The 15,903-nt window shown below is 39.3% G+C and overlaps 2 protein-coding genes across 2 annotated transcripts; one reads left to right on the top strand and one right to left on the bottom strand.

Annotated features, from left to right (window-relative positions):
* Positions 1-1,633: 1,633 nt before the first annotated feature.
* LOC119692695 lies at positions 1,634-3,915 on the top strand. Its single transcript, XM_038114066.2, has 2 exons — positions 1,634-2,084; positions 3,097-3,915. Exons 1-2 carry the CDS (start codon positions 1,907-1,909, stop codon positions 3,864-3,866), a joined length of 948 nt encoding a protein of 315 aa, XP_037969994.1. The 5' UTR covers positions 1,634-1,906; the 3' UTR covers positions 3,867-3,915.
* On the bottom strand, positions 2,086-4,344 carry LOC119692049 (protein ALP1-like). Its single transcript, XM_038111175.2, has 2 exons — positions 3,910-4,344; positions 2,086-3,027 (listed from the first exon to the last, which is right to left on the bottom strand). The coding sequence occupies exons 1-2, from the start codon at positions 4,209-4,211 to the stop codon at positions 2,148-2,150; spliced, it is 1,182 nt and encodes a 393-aa protein (XP_037967103.2). The 5' UTR covers positions 4,212-4,344; the 3' UTR covers positions 2,086-2,147.
* Between the last annotated feature and the right edge of the window lie 11,559 nt (positions 4,345-15,903).

Raw genomic sequence — 15,903 nt, 5'->3', positions numbered from 1 at the left:
GCCACCTACCTAAGGTCACCCGTCCACCGGAGGAAGACCCATGCTACGTTTGCCTGTTCGTGGTCTCCACTCGAGAACTCGTCTACCCCAACGGCTATCGGTTCATTGGCAGCCCACCTGATTTCTGATACAATCCATCGAGAAACCCCAAGCATAGCTCTCTCCATAGCACGCTGAGAGACTATCGGTGGACCAGTCCTACCGTCAGTGTCCACGTTTCTGCATCATACATCATTACCGGCCATTAAGTAACTATTTGACCTAAAAATGAAACAGATACACCTGCAACCTATAAAAACTCATTAAATGATAAATTATTTTGAAATCTATATTTTATGATTTTTTATTAGTTAATTTATCTTTCCAGAAAGTGGTTCAGATGAAGATATCCAGTGGCTCAAAAACTGTACGGAACCCTGGCATTTAGTGGTAGAGAAGTGGCATAAAACAGCCAAAAATAGATTGAAGGAATTAGAGACTTCTGAAATTACCATTGGAACCATAAACATAGTATATACTGGCGTATAGACGAACAAAGCGAGCGAGGGAGAAGAAAATCCCTTACGGAAATTTGGCAAGTTAGAAAAGGATAGCGAATCCAATGAAAATGTGACTGGTTTTGAATGACAGGGCGTCACAATTGGGCACGCGGAAAATCAACACCTTAGTATTTTGGATTTTTTGTGTACCTACATCGTGGTTTATTTTCAGTAAATCTAATTGTATTCAACAATGGTAACATCTTCTGCGAGTGATTGTGGCGTTAATCATAGAAATAATCCTGAAAATTGCACATTTCACAGGTAAATACCAAAATAGTCATCGCTGCCACGACGCGTTTATTTTTGGTTAAAATTTGTCTTTTATCTTCTATTAAATATAAAATAATGCCAATGCTGTTGTTTACTTTCATATTTTGTGTATGTGGAAGTCCATTTGTTAATAATTTCCATGATTTTAGTGGATATATTTTTCATCAATTTATTTTACATGTACGCTAGGGATTGACTCAAATTAATTGATATCATTATCGATATTTTATCTTGAATGTTACCTATGAAAATAAATGCTAGCTTGCGTTTACCGTCTCGTATCTGAACCATTTTGTCAGGGCAAGGTACATCTTTTAACAAATACATAAACTAATTATTTTCTATAATTTGTCCAACAGATTCCCTCTACATATAGATACTATAATAAGACGAAAGTGGTTGAAATTAGTTGGACGCGTTGGTTGGAATCCAAAGAAGAACTCTACCATTTGCAGCAATTCGACTTAATAATGAATGTAAACTTAATAATTTAGGAAACGAAACTGTAATGAACCAGTTAAATAAATAAATATGTGGTAACATCTCAAACACGGCCATCCGAGGCAGAGCCAGTAATATGGGTCAGACAGATGATATATCTAAGATTGTTCTATTTAAAAGTCAATAAAATAAGGAGCGATGAAAAAAGTGTTTTTATTTTTATTTATGCATTTTTTTTCACTATGTCAAAATTATAATCGAACTTAAATAACTTATCGATGGTCCTCCAAAGTAAAGAAAGGTACATCACTAGCTAATGCACACACTGAAAAATCAAAATTGGTCACGTTTTATCAAGCTGTCAGTTCGTCTATACGCTAGTATATACTAAGAGCCTGTCCAGACGGAGCGTTTTGCGCGCGTAAGCTTACGCGCGTAGACACTCGCGCGTTCCCGAGGCACTAGAGCTACAAGCACTCCGTCCAGATGCTCTCGCGCGTTTCAAAACTCGCGCGTAAAACGCGTGTCATGCGCCCGACTCTCGACTCGCTCGTTTTACGCGCGAGCGCCGCGCGAGTCGAGATACTCTGGCGGCATTGGAGCGTTCAGTAGTATGCGCGTGTCCATAGAGAGTGGACGTATTTAGATTTGAAATGGAGCGCGATAACTTCGACACCGAACTTTTAATTGAAGAAGTTGAAAAGAGAATAGCCATATGGGATATGGAATCTGCTGATTACGCAAATAGACTCATTAAACGTAGGAATTGGGAAGAAATAGTCGAAATTTTTTGCGAAGCTGGTGATTCCGACGAAAAGAAAAAAACGTTGGGTAAGTGACAATTACTTTATTTAATAAGATTATTTCTTAAACTACGTAGGCTACTACAAACTACTATACCATCTTGTCTTGCCAAGGGATTTTCCCTTCATTTACAAAATAATCAGCGAATCTGTCTCTTATATTCTTAGATCTCGCATTAGGCCTCACTGCCTCACAGTTCAAACTATTTAGGGAAGTTTCGTACAGAGTGTCATCATATCTATAACCATCTCTTAACCTTACGTAATTATGAAGGACACAACAAGCTTTAATGATGTTTTCTGCAAACTCAATGTCAACATTTAATGGTCTATGAAATATTCTCCATTTATTTACCAAAATACCAAAGGAACATTCAATGTAACGCCGGGCTCTGGATAGGCGATAGTTGAAAATTCTTTTTTTGGTTGTTAGAGATTTACCGCAATAAGGGCGCATTACGTTTTCAGATAGACCAAACGCCTCATCACCTACAATCACGTGTGGCAAGGGAGTTGTATCTGTTTGCGATATTGGCTTTGGGTCTGGAATATCTAAAGTTTTGTCGACAAGTTTTTTATACAAAACGGAGTCTTTGAAAATTGTGGAGTCACTACTTTTGCCATATGCGCCGATATCTACAGAAATAAAACAATAATTTGCATCGCATACAGCCAATAAAACAGTTGAAAAATAATTCTTATAGTTATAGAAAAGAGACCCAGAATGGTCAGGCTTTATGATACGGAAATGCTTGCCATCTACGGCGCCGATACAATTTGGAAAATGTGTATACTTTTGGAATTGTTTTGAAATCTCTTCCCATTCTGCTTTCGTAGGTTCCCTCATCACTATATTTTGCAGTTTTAGCCATATGACGTAACAAGTTTTCTGTACTATTTCGATAATTGTCGACTTTCCCAATCTGTAGGCATAATGCAAGTCCGCAAAATAACATCCTGTAGCCAAATATCTGAAAAAAAAATGTTATTAAATATAAATATTTAGTAAGGTCGTTTCAATATTTTTTTTATTATTTCAGGAATGTTATTGCAAAAGAAGTGGAAAGGATTGCGTGATGGCTTTGTCAGAGAAATGAAAAGGATAAAAACCACACCGTCTGGATCAAAAGCCAGCAAAAATAAATATATATATTTTGAACGTTTGATGTTCCTCGAACGATCGACACGCAATAAAACTACTGATAGCAACATCGTTTCCTCGCCTGCTGCACCTGAAGAACAAGACATTTCTGGCGACGGGGAAGATGTTATGAGACCTCCAGTTAGCCAGCCGAAAAAGAAAAAAAAAATGAACGCAGCCGATGAGGAATTTCTTGCCATTATAAGCAAAAATTTAGCACCTAGAAATCAGCCACAAACATCGGAGTCTGATGATGATAAACTATTTTGTTTGTCACTGCATAAGGAGCTTATTAAAGTACCTGAAGAAATGAGGCTTCAAGCTAAAATTGATTTAATGAATGTGCTCCAAAAAGCTCAACGAGCCCCATGTCATTCACCTTCACATTATATTCCTTCACCTGCACCTTCACCACAATATAATCACCAAGCAGGAATGACACACCGCGGACAAAGAGGATTTTTTAACGATACAGGATATAACGAAACAGACCCTTCAGCATCTTCGTTTTCACGTTATTGCACTGGACAACGCAATTCCCAATCTAACCCATCACCGGCGTCTAACTACAATAACCCATCACCGGCGTCTAACTACAATAACCCATCACCGGCGTCTACTCAAGATTCCCAAGAGAGTGAATTGATGGAGCTATACCGAGATTGTTAAATTGATTAAGGGAAAAAAGTATAAAAATAATAAATATTATTACCTCAAAGTAATCACGAGTTTTTCTTCGGCAGAAACAGTATCCTTTAGCACATAGATTCTGTTGGGTGTCAAATCATCTTGTATAAGTTTTAGCAAATCATCGAACGATGTTACTGACATCCGGAAGTAATTGAAAAACTTTTCGTTGTGTTCTCTCAGCTTTGGGTATAATGTTATAAACATACTTTGCGTCATTCTGTCTCGTAGAATTGGATGCACGTTAAATCTTCGACTTTCTCTACGTTTACGACGTTTCCATCGACGGTACGCAAGCCACAACACAACCGCTGTGAGAGGCTCCATTTTTAAAACTGGCTGAATCCGTCCGCCAGACACCGCGCGTAGCAACGCGCGTAAAACGCAGCATCTGGACGCAACATAAATTGAAACGCGCGAGAGCTTACGCGCGCAAAACGCTCCGTCTGGACAGGCACTAAGTCTATGATTGGAACATACATGAATAAATACCCTGTGTTAAAAACACCACGTGGGCATGTGCTTCTTACTGATGATTTACAGTTCTTATAAATATCCATAGTCAGGGAATAAAATATTTGAAACATTCCCAACAATAAAAAGAAGCCAAGTACCTGAAGTAAAAGACATTCTGGAACAACTTCAGATTCTAAACAAAGGTGAGTACCTACTAGGTTTTATAATTAGTACTAGCCTTCCGCCCGCGGCCTCGCCTACGTGGACTACACGACGTAATCCCGTGGTAATGTGATATTTTTCGGGATTAAAAGTAGCCTATATCCTATGTGTCTCAATCTATCTCCTCCAATCCTAATTTCACCAAAATCGGTTCAGCTGTTTTGACGTGAAAACGTAACATACACACAAACAATCATACACATTTATAATATTAAGGAGGGTAGGGACTATATTGTAGGGATGTTACTTGTAAAAAAGTAAATTACTTATAATTTATCTATGTATATATATATACATAGATAAATTATAAGTAATTTACTTTTTTAACGATCCAGTTGCAAAGGGGCGTGAGACAGGGAGATGTTATTTCTCCGAAACTGTTCACCTGTGCACTGGAAGATGTTTTTAAGCTTGTAGAGTGGAAAAGACTGGGCATTAACGTCAATGGCGAATATATCTCTCATCTACGATTTGCTGATGACATAGTTATTATGGCGGAAACGCTGGAGGAGTTGGGCGAAATGCTCACAGACCTCAATGATGCCTCTAAACAAGTTGGGCTGAAAATGAACATGGACAAGACAAAGGTCATGTCGAACGAACATGTTTCATCATCGCCCGTAACTGTAGGAGGTGTCACCATCGAAGTTGTTGATCAGTATCCCTACCTAGGACAAGTGATCCGATTAGGTAAATCCAACTTCGATAAAGAGGTAGCTCGTAGAATCCAACTCGGATGGGCAGCGTTCGGGAAATTACGACACATCTTCACTGAAAACATACCTCAGTGTCTGAAAACAAAAGTTTTCAATCAGTGCGTGTTGCCAGTGATGACTTACGGAGCCGAGACGTGGTGCTTCACCAAAGGGCTTATCCACAAGCTAGAGTTGCTCAGCGTGCTATGGAAAGGGCTATGTTAGGCGTGTCCCTGCGAGATAGGATTCGTAATGAAGAAATCCGCAGGAGAACTAAAGTTACCGACATAGCCAAAAGGATTAGCACGCTGAAATGGCAATGGGCTGGCCACGTAGCCCGCAGAGCCGACGACCGCTGGAGTAGAAAGGTTCTGGAGTGGAGACCCCGTGTCGGCAAACGGCGTGTCGGTCGCCCCCCAACCCGTTGGTCTGATGATCTGCGGAAGGTAGCGGGAAGCCGCTGGATGCAGATGGCGGGTGACCGTTTGGGGTGGCGATCGTTAGGAGAGGCCTATGTCCAACAGTGGACTACGGAAGGCTGAGAGAGAGAGAGAGAGAGAGAGAGAGAGAGAGAGAGAGATATATATATATATATATATCTATCTAATTTTATTATTTTTCTTTTGATATAGTATAAGTGGTTACTTCATTATATTATTGTTAATTGTAATTATTTATTTTATTGTACGACCGAATGGCGCAGTGGTTAGTGACCCTGACTACTGAGCCGATGGTCCCGGGTTCGATTCCCGGCTGGGGCAGATATTTGTTAAAATTTTATATTTAAAATATAGATAGATATTTGTTCTCGGGTCTTGGATGTGCCCGTAAAATGGCAATAGGCCCGCCCCCTATTACATTGGAACTAACATAACACTCTGGCGAAAAGTGGGTGCAGCAATGCACCTCTGCCTACCCCGCAAGGGAGTACTGTAGTACAAGGCGTGAGTGCGTGTGTGTGTGTGTGTTAATTAAAATTATGGTTATATCATAAGGTATTTTTATACCATTTTAAATATTTTTATTTTTTTTAAATTAATCTTTTGTTTTTTAGATGATGAAAATTTCGAAGAAATTGAATCAATATAAGGATTCATGCTTTTGCCGCTGCTACTGGGAAACCCAACACACAGGACGAAAAAACAATTATGGAGACCATCCAAAGCTGAAGTGAAGGATGGCTTCATTACACACGTGCTGAGACCAATGGACGTGCAGGACGCAATAGCCCGGCGTGAGAAATATTTAAAATATAACTTAACGCTCTTACCGATGATTATGATTGTTGGTTCTTCTTATATGGACATACAAAAGTACTACGTCGTAGTTAACGATTTATTTTTCGAAACGAATTCAATTTTAAAAACAGTTGATACATGTTATATAATTTTCTACTCTCTGCACTGTCAATATCCGACAGAGAGTATGTGCGTGTGGAGTTTCATACAGCTAGGACTATACCAGTTAAAAACAAAGTGGGACAGAAACTATAGCACAGTTAATGCTTTCATAACCGATCTGGATCTTTAACAACAGAATTAAAAAAAAACCTGTTAAAATGCCTAAATGTTTTGTATGTTCCGTAGATTTGTCAACTTTCAAACAATTGTGTACTCACATAACATTATATCACCAGAAACGAGGCTTACCTTTAAATAATTTCATTTGTCTGGAAGAAGATTGTAATAGGATTTTTTTTCTCTTTCATTCGTTTAAAAAGCATTTAAAGAGACATCAAAAAGAACCAAATTCCTTAGGTATTCATACAAATGAGATTATATTAACAAATAATTTATTGAGTACAGTTCCTCCAGTGACAAATACAACTGCTTGTGATACATATTCTATGGAAACTGAGTCTTTAACTAACAGTTCGTGTAGTTTAAATATTGAACCTATGAAAAACGTTGAATCAGTTACTAACCCTATAGCTAAGTTTGCTTCATTGTTATATGCAAATTCAGTTATATCCCTTAATGTTGTTCAAGAAATAATGAACAACTTAAGTAACAATATTATTAAGCCTTTACTTGATCCGTCTTCAATGCATGATACCTTAAAAGAGAACTGTAACCAAACTACATTTAACAGATTTACATCTTTAAATGAGTCATTGAAAGATTTTGAGTCAGAACATAAAAGGCTGCCTTACTTTAAACGTCTTGGTACATATATAGAGCCCCAGGAATATACTGTTGGACAACGACTAGAGACAAAATATGATAGTAATAATCATTGCAATGTTACTACAGTGAAAGCAACAGCAATGCATATTCCTATAAACTTAGTACTCAAAAAGTTTTTCGAAATGGATGGTGTATTGGACGAAACGTTGCAATTTTTTACAAAAACAATGAACAGTAATAGTAATTTAGTCCAAAATATAATAAAAGGGTCTGAATGGCAAAAAAAGCTTACTTTACATGAAGAAAAAATTGTATTTCCTTTGTGTCTTTTTTTGATGATTACGAAGTTGGTAACGCTTTAGGCAGTCATGCAGGCATACACAAACTTGAGGCCGTTTATATTAGTGTTATGTGTATTCCTCCCCATAAAATATCACAGTTAGGTAATATATTTTCATCACTGTTGTTCCATTCTTCCGATCGACAAAAATTTGGGAATAATGTTATATTTGCTCCAGACTCAACAAAACGGAACTACAATTACTTTTACTAGAACAAGCCCCTTTTTCCCCCCACCATTATGGTCTCTTCACCAGTTGAACGAACTTGGACTGCCTCGCACTGGCATCGGCGTTGGAACAGTATTTTAGCCAAATGTCGACTTGGTGTCTATAGCATTATTAGCAGTTGAGAAAAGAGCAAATGGTAACAAACCATGCAATTGAAAAAGCTCAAGCTGAAATCCAGACTAAATTGCAGACTTCCATATAAAAAATCTGCCAAAACCGCAGCAACATTCTATTCTATTCTCATAGGGGGTGAAGTTCCTGTACGTGGCTCTCTCGAGTGGAACCTTTGTACATATCCCCTTGATTTCAGCTCAGCCAGCCTAGCTCCCGAGTAAACTGGAGTAGCAGGCCTGGGTGTTGTAATAGCTGAGGTAGGCGCTCTGTTGGTCCAAGAATAGATAATCTTGTTTCTGTAGTAGGTGGACAAGCTAACAGAATATGTTCAACCGTCTCATCTACTTCCTTACATGTCCTACATAAGGGACTAGTTGAGTTACCTATGGTATATAAGTGTTTATTCACGCAACAATGTCCTGTTATTAATCCTACCATTAATGATATATTACTACGGGACAGGTTGAGTAAGTAGCGTGTAAGTTTATGGTTGTGTGATACAATAAACGCTTTAGTTTGTCTGCAATCTACACGATTTTTCCACTCCTGATTGTGTTCAGATAGTGTTTTATCGGTGAGACATTGCCTTATTGCCTTTGATGACAAACTAATACATGGTTCTGGCCCTATTGGTAGGGTATTTGATCCCATTCTTGCTAGTCGGTCAGCCTCGCAATTTCCTATGTTGTCGTTATGACTTTTAATCCATTGTACTGTTACATTATTTGAAATGCTTATAGTCCAGTCAATAAATGAGTCAAAGTGAGGTGTAGAGTGCGTGAGCAGGTAACTAAGCGATTCCTTCAGAAACTTGTTCAGGGGGCTTAGGTTGTTAACATACCAAAAGTCCTGACTCCTAGGTGATGAGCGGGGGGGAGGAGGGGGGGACAAAGGTACGAATTTCTGGTTTTTAGCTTATATCTCGAAAACGGTGCATCAGAGAGAAATATTTTCAACTAATGAAATTAAGTTCTTAAAATTATCTAAAACTTTTATGGTATATGTTTTTTTCTGATTCCTAACCGTTTTCGAGCTATTACCCTCGGAAAAAGTTGAAATTTACAAGAGAAATGTATTCATGTCAAAACATTCATAAACATTGCATCATATTGTCTAAACCTATTCATAAATGAAAAAAAAATATAGAAAAGAAGTTCTAGTTTAAATTCCCTTTTAGAATATATACACATATGCTGATTAACGTTCAACCCACCTAAAGTTACAGCTATTTTACTCACACTTAAGCTTACTAATTCGTTGAGCTATGTCAGTGACTTCACCAAAATGCAAGTTTAAAATAGCTCTAACTTTAGGCGGGTTGGACATTGACCAGCATATGTAATATATTCTAAAAGGGAATAAAAAAATCTACAACTTCTTTCCTCTGCATTTTTTTCGTTTATGAATAGGTTAAGACAATATGATGCAATGTTTATAATTTTTTTGACATGAATACATTTTTCTTGTAAATTTCATTTTTTCCGAGGGTAATAGCTCGAAAACGGTTAGGAATTATAAAAAAACATATGATATAAAAGTTTTAGATAATTTTAAAGAGCTCCATTTTATTAGTTCATAATATTTGTCTCCAATGCACCGTTTTTGAGATATAAGCAAAAACCCAAAAATTCGTACCTTTATCCCCCCCCTCCTCCCCCCCGCTCATCACCTAGGAGTCAGGACTTTTGGTATGTTAACAACCTAAGCCCCCTGAACAAGTTTCTGAAGGAATCGCTTAGTTACCTGCTCACGCACTCTACACCTCATTCCTTGACTGGACTATTAGGTTTTCCAGTGTTCTGTGACATTCTAAAATTAATTTAGATTTTGTTACAGTTCTGCCTAAGGCACCTAAAATAGCCATACTGTCTGTGTAGAAGCAGATATTGCTATTTTTTGTGTCTTTTATTTGTGTAGCTCCGTCAAGTAGGCTGGCAGCATCTGCCTGAAAAACAGTAGCTTTGTTCCCGAAGCTGACAGAGTATTGTAAATTAAGTTCCGGGCAGAAGACACCTCCACCGCTGCCCTTCTTGTTCTTGGCTCCGTCAATGTAGATATTGATGTCGTAATTGTTTTCGTCTGATGTGCCACACTGATCTCGCTGGATAGTGTAGCTTCTGTTGAACCGCAGCAACATGGAAGTGATAACATTTTTGCGAAGCTTAGCCAATCATATTGAACTGTAGTTATTTATTATAATTTATCAATACTGTTACTTATACTTTTCAATAATTTATTATCAATATGTAAACATGACATCTACATAGTAAGATAATGTTAATTAAATGTTATTGTAATCAATATTATCTTCTTCTTCTTCTGGTGCCTCTCCACTACTGGAGGTTGGCGGTCAGCTCTGCATACTCCTCTCTATTCTTCGCCAAGCGCATCAGCTGTTCCACGCTGGCCACTCCCGTCCATTCTCTTATATTGCGGAGCCACGATTTTCTCCTTCTGCCCACACGTCTTTTCCCCTCTACCTTGCCCATCATAATGACCTGAAGAAGTCGGTATCGATCGTGTCTGAGCACATGTCCTAGATAGCTTGTCTTCTTCTGTTTTATGGTCAAGGTGAGTTCTCGGGATCTTCCGACGCGTCGCAGAACTTCTTCGTTCGTCACTTTATGGACCCAACTTATCCTCAGCATTCTTCGGAAACACCACATTTCAAAGGCGTCCAGTTTTTTGCAGGCTGTCTCCTTTAGGGTCCAGGCTTCGCAACCGTACATAACTACTGGCCAGATGTAGCATTGAAGCAGTCTAATTCGGAGATGAATATTTACGTCCTTGTTACAGAGCACCTTTTTCATTTTGGTAAAGGACGCACGAGCGATTTCAATTCGGGTCTTTATCTCAGGTTCAGATTCCCATGCTTCAGTCACCCATGTGCCTAGGTACTTGTACTTAGTCACTCTCTCCAAATTAGTTCCTGCTATCGAGATTGTTGGGTTGAAGTGTTCTCTTCTAGAAACCACCATAACCTTCGTTTTAGTCAGGTTCATTGATAGCCCCGCTTTTTGACTGCACTCATAAACACTATCAACTATCCTCTGAAGATCTTCTGGTGAGGATGCTATAAGAGCGGTGTCATCGGCGTATCTCAAGTTGTTTATTACTTGCCCATTGATTTTGACACCCGACTCTTTCTCTTCCAGTGCTTCGCAGATGACAGCTTCTGAGTACAGATTAAACAGGAGCGGGGACAGAATGCATCCCTGTCTCACTCCACGACATATCGCTATAAGATCGGTTTCGTCACCGTCCACTCTCACAGTGCTGGTTTGGTTCCAGTATAGGTTCTGTATTATCCTCATGTCCCTGCTATCAATTCCGATTTCCTGCAAACGACGCATCAGTACCTCGTGTTTAACACGGTCAAAGGCTTTTTCGTAGTCAACAAAACATATGATGACGTCGTTCTGGAGGTCTCTACATTTCTGGACAAGTACATTCAACGAGAACAGAGCTTCTCTGGTTCCTAGTCCAGATCTGAATCCAAACTGACTCTCAGATATTTCTGCATCGCACTTGACTCTAATCCGCTCATGAATAATTGAGAGGAAGAGTTTCAGTACCTGACTCATTAGACTGATTGTGCGGTATTCTGTGCATTTCTTAGCTGTTGGTTTCTTCGGGAGAGTAACAAACGTTGACACTAACCAATCCTTTGGCATGGCCCCAGTTTCATAAATACAGTTGAAGAAGTTGGTAACTGCATCGACAAGGTGTTCCTCTATTAATTGTAGAATCTCCACATGGATTTGATCTGGCCCCGGAGATTTACCGGTCTTCGCCCTTTTCAGGGCTTTTAATACCTCTGCTCTCAATATTGGGGGTCCAGTATCTTCGCATTGTGTCGTTGCGTTTCCTCTAGTAACATCGGCAAACATGTTTTCAACGTAGAGTTTCCATGTGGATTTCTTGCTCTCTTTGTCTATCAGAAGATTGCCACTACTATCCACCAACGTATTTGGATTAGTCCTTTTCCGCAAACCAGCCATCTCTTTAATCTCTTTGTGAAGGTTAAAGCTATCGTGTTTGATGCTGAGTTCTTCCAACCTTTCACATTTGTTCTCATAGAATTTAGACCGAGCTGTACGAATTTTCCTCCTTATTAATTTGTTCAGAGTCTTGTACCTACTTAAATCTGATTGTTTATACAGCCGGCGTTTTTCCATGAGGTCTAAGATTTCATCTTTCATCCATTGTTGCCGTTTATTGTTCTGTGTCGGACCCAAAATAGTTTTATTAATATCGGCGATAGTTTGTATCAGACCAACATTCACTTCCTCCACAGATGCTGTAGTATTTATATTATTACTGGCCCAGCGGTTTATAGCATTGGAGACTTTCACTCTTTTATCCGGATCTCTTATGCTACGGATGTCCGGGCGACAGATAACTTTCGTCTTTTTAAGTTGTTTTAAATTACACGACATTTTGACAACAACCGGATTATGGTCAGAGTTGATATCAGCACCAGGATAGGTTTGAGCACTTTTAATCGAGTTTTTATATCGACTATTTATCGCTATATAGTCTATCTGGTTACGAACTATGTGATCTGGTGTGTGCATCGGTGATGTCCATGTATAGAGTCTCCTTGGGTGATGTTTGAACAGGGTATTCGTGACTACGAGGTCGTGCTCTTGGCAGAACTCAATGAGCTGTTCCCCGCGCTCATTTCTTACCCCAAGTCCATACGCTCCGATCACTCCAGGTACCTCCCCTGAACCCACCTTTGCGTTAAGATCCCCCATTATTATGTTAATGTCATGTTTTTTCGTGTATTGTAAAAGTGTCCTTACTTCCGCATAGAATTCATCCAGCTCTTCCTGTGGCCGCTCAGCTGTCGGGGCATACACTTGAATTATGTTTATGTTCTGTGGTTTGGCTTCGAGACACACAAGCATACTTCTATTGGAATGCGGTATAAAACTGCGAACAGACTTAGCAGTTTCTTTTGAAAGCAGGACTGCCACCCCGTAAGGTTCAGTAGATGCGTTATCCTTACCAGAGTAGTACAGCACTTCGCCCTCTGTGGTTGTGTACCGGTCTTTCCCTGGCCATTTAGTATCACTTATACCCAAAACTCCGATGTCCAAGCGTCTCATTTCCTTGATGACATTATGTAGTTTCCCATGCTGTTTAAGGCTTCTCACGTTCCATGTTCCTAGCCTGGTCGTATGATTTTGTTTATCGTACCCTCCGGAGATTCTTCGCACCCTTGTCCCATTTAAGGGACGCCGGAGACTCAGGGCCGTGGCAGTGTTTGTACTATCCATGATTTGTGATCAGAGCTGATCAACTAGGGAAAAATTATGACGGTGGTATCCCGTTGCCTTCCGTCATCGCAGCTTACCGCCGTACCGCTGTCCTAGCTCCGCCGATAAGTTTCAATGCTGAGCCCGTCGCCGGCCTTAACATCGTACTGGTCCTACTGCTGCCTAGCACCAGGCTGATATATAACGCTCCACAGCTGAGCTTGCCTCCTCCGCCGATGTCGCCGAACCAATCTACTAGATCTACGCCTTCACCGCCGTTAAGGTCTTCACCTGTAACCCTAGGTAGGGGACCACGTTATTCCCCGCAGCACTGGGTCCTTCTCCGAACTCGGCCATTGAACTGTCCCGAATCTACTAGAACAGTCAATGCCCACCCCCGCGGCGTGGACGCGCCGGAGAAGATTTACTCAAGTGTGCATCAGAGAATGTGACTCTGATGCCCCTTGAGCCGGGTTAACGATTTTGTATGAGACCAAAACCGAAAGCTTGTATGAGACCAAAACCGAAAGCATATTATCTATATTTCCTTTTTTTGTATTAAACGTGAATAAACAAACAAAATAAACGATTATACGGTCTGAATAAATCAATTTTCTCCTGTTTGATTTTATATTGCCTATCTTAGCTCATTTTTATCCGTTCTACGTGATTCTCTATGGTTGTAAAAAATAGATAACATGTTGTTCTTAGGGCCACTTGCACAAACATTTAAATCTAGATTTAGTGTCAAATCTCGATTTTAGAAACGTCAGTCCATATAAAATTTGTCACTAAATCGAGATTGAACACTAAATCTAGATTTAATATGTTTCTGCAAGTGGCCCTTAATATTAGATGTAAACTTACTTGCAGCAAACAGAATTCGATTAATAAAATTCGATGAAGTAACTTCGGTGCAATAAAACTTCGTACAGTAGTGACATAGATGAAACGTGTTCGGTGAATCAAATATCGTCCAAACGGCTTTAGAATTTACGTAAGTAACCCACTGCATCAGTCACATTAGATAGAAGAAGGAAAAGCGTTTTGCGAGAAACACCGCTTATTTTCGAAATATATATTGTTGCTTTAAATATTTAAAAAGCTAAAACAGAATTAAAGAAGTTTGCGAAAATTTAAGGCCGGTTCAGAACATCTGTGAATCATCATTGGAAAAGTTAAGAAATAAGAACCCAAATCATCATGATGAAATACCAAGTTTTCGCTCCCTTAAAAATTATTTATACCGAGTGCGTAAGAAGTATTAATTGATCTATTATAACTTGTTAAAATGCTTTTAGAATTAAATAATTAGTAGGTACCTAGTATAACCTATCTAATAGTCGTGGAGGACTTAACCCGCGGATAGTCGCGCGTGGGTCGAAAAGACCCAGCACTCTATTTATATGTCGATAACTTTTAAAATATTCGATATTACTAATTGGCGTGCCTAGTACCTTTAAGTTACCATATAGGCTAACCGCACTCAGCGCCCCGACCAGATTGCCCGCGGCACTTGGACAGGACGGACATTCAAAGTGAGTATGGGTCTTTTCGACCCAAAGGGACGCTTTGTGTCAGTATTATTTTTTTGATATTTTTTTTATTTTATTATTTTTTCTTTTCAGAAATGTCACGTAACCTTTTAGACGATCATTGTAGAGATCACACTGCATTTTTATGAATTAATTGTAATTCGAATATGTGAAAATACCGAAGAAAATACCTAATTATATACTTAATCAATACAAGGAAGAAGTAATTTTACATGTAAATTTATGTTAACTTTGAAAGCTGATTGTTGATTATTTTTTTATATAAAAAGATTTTTTAGAAGAATGGTTATTAATTTAGATAAAACTAAGTTTTTTTTATTGATAAATATAAAATTAATAAAAATAAGCTGTAATTTATGTTTTATGTAGATAAATAAGAACATGAAGCATACTACTTTGTAGTGGCATCAGTCCTGGTAAACGGCTTTAGAGAACATGTCGGTTGCCAACGCCTGATAATTGACGAAGCCCTGATGAACCATTTCGGGGCAATCGTAATGGCCGCCCACCTGTCTCGTGCCTGTGATATTGCTCTGATCGGAGACATCAATCAGCTACCATATATCGACAGAGAGAACCTATTCGAGCTTAGGTACAATCGCCCAACACTGGTAGCAAACATCACCCAGGAGCTGTTGTGCTCATACAGAAACCCCATGGATGTTGCATACGCCCTAAAGGAAGTATACTCAGGCATATACGCAGCCACAGCGCGCATCCAATCCCTGCAGCTGAAAAGGTTAACAGACGCAGTAATTCCCAAATCCCAAACCAACACTCTGTTCCTGGTGCATACACAGGAAGAAAAAGAGACCTTGACCAGCCAAGGGTATGGTGAAGGAATGGGCTCACGCGTCCTAACCATACACGAAGCACAGGGATTGACGTACGAATCCGTTATTATCATAAGAACAAAAGATAAAATAAAGTTGCACGATAGCATACCTCACGCAGTAGTGGCGCTGTCGAGGCACACCACCGCCTGCACCTACTATGCGGATGACACCGAGGACGCTA

The sequence above is a fragment of the Plutella xylostella genome, chromosome 20 (genome assembly GCF_932276165.1).
Source record: "Plutella xylostella chromosome 20, ilPluXylo3.1, whole genome shotgun sequence".
Taxonomy (NCBI): Eukaryota; Metazoa; Arthropoda; class Insecta; order Lepidoptera; family Plutellidae; genus Plutella; species Plutella xylostella.
The sequence above is the reverse complement of the archived record's forward strand: the minus strand, read 5'-3'. Positions and strand labels throughout refer to the sequence as shown.

Coding starts and splice junctions, on each gene's coding strand:
- LOC119692695 (XM_038114066.2), top strand. CDS start 1,907: ATGGAGCGCGATAACTTCGACACCGAACTTTTAATTGAAGAAGTTGAA. Junction 2,085..3,096: donor CGAAAAGAAAAAAACGTTGG/GTAAGTGACAAT, acceptor TTATTATTTCAG/GAATGTTATTGCAAAAGAAG.
- LOC119692049 (XM_038111175.2), bottom strand. CDS start 4,211: ATGGAGCCTCTCACAGCGGTTGTGTTGTGGCTTGCGTACCGTCGATGG. Junction 3,028..3,909: donor AAACTCGTGATTACTTTGAG/GTAATAATATTT, acceptor TTTTTTTTTCAG/ATATTTGGCTACAGGATGTT.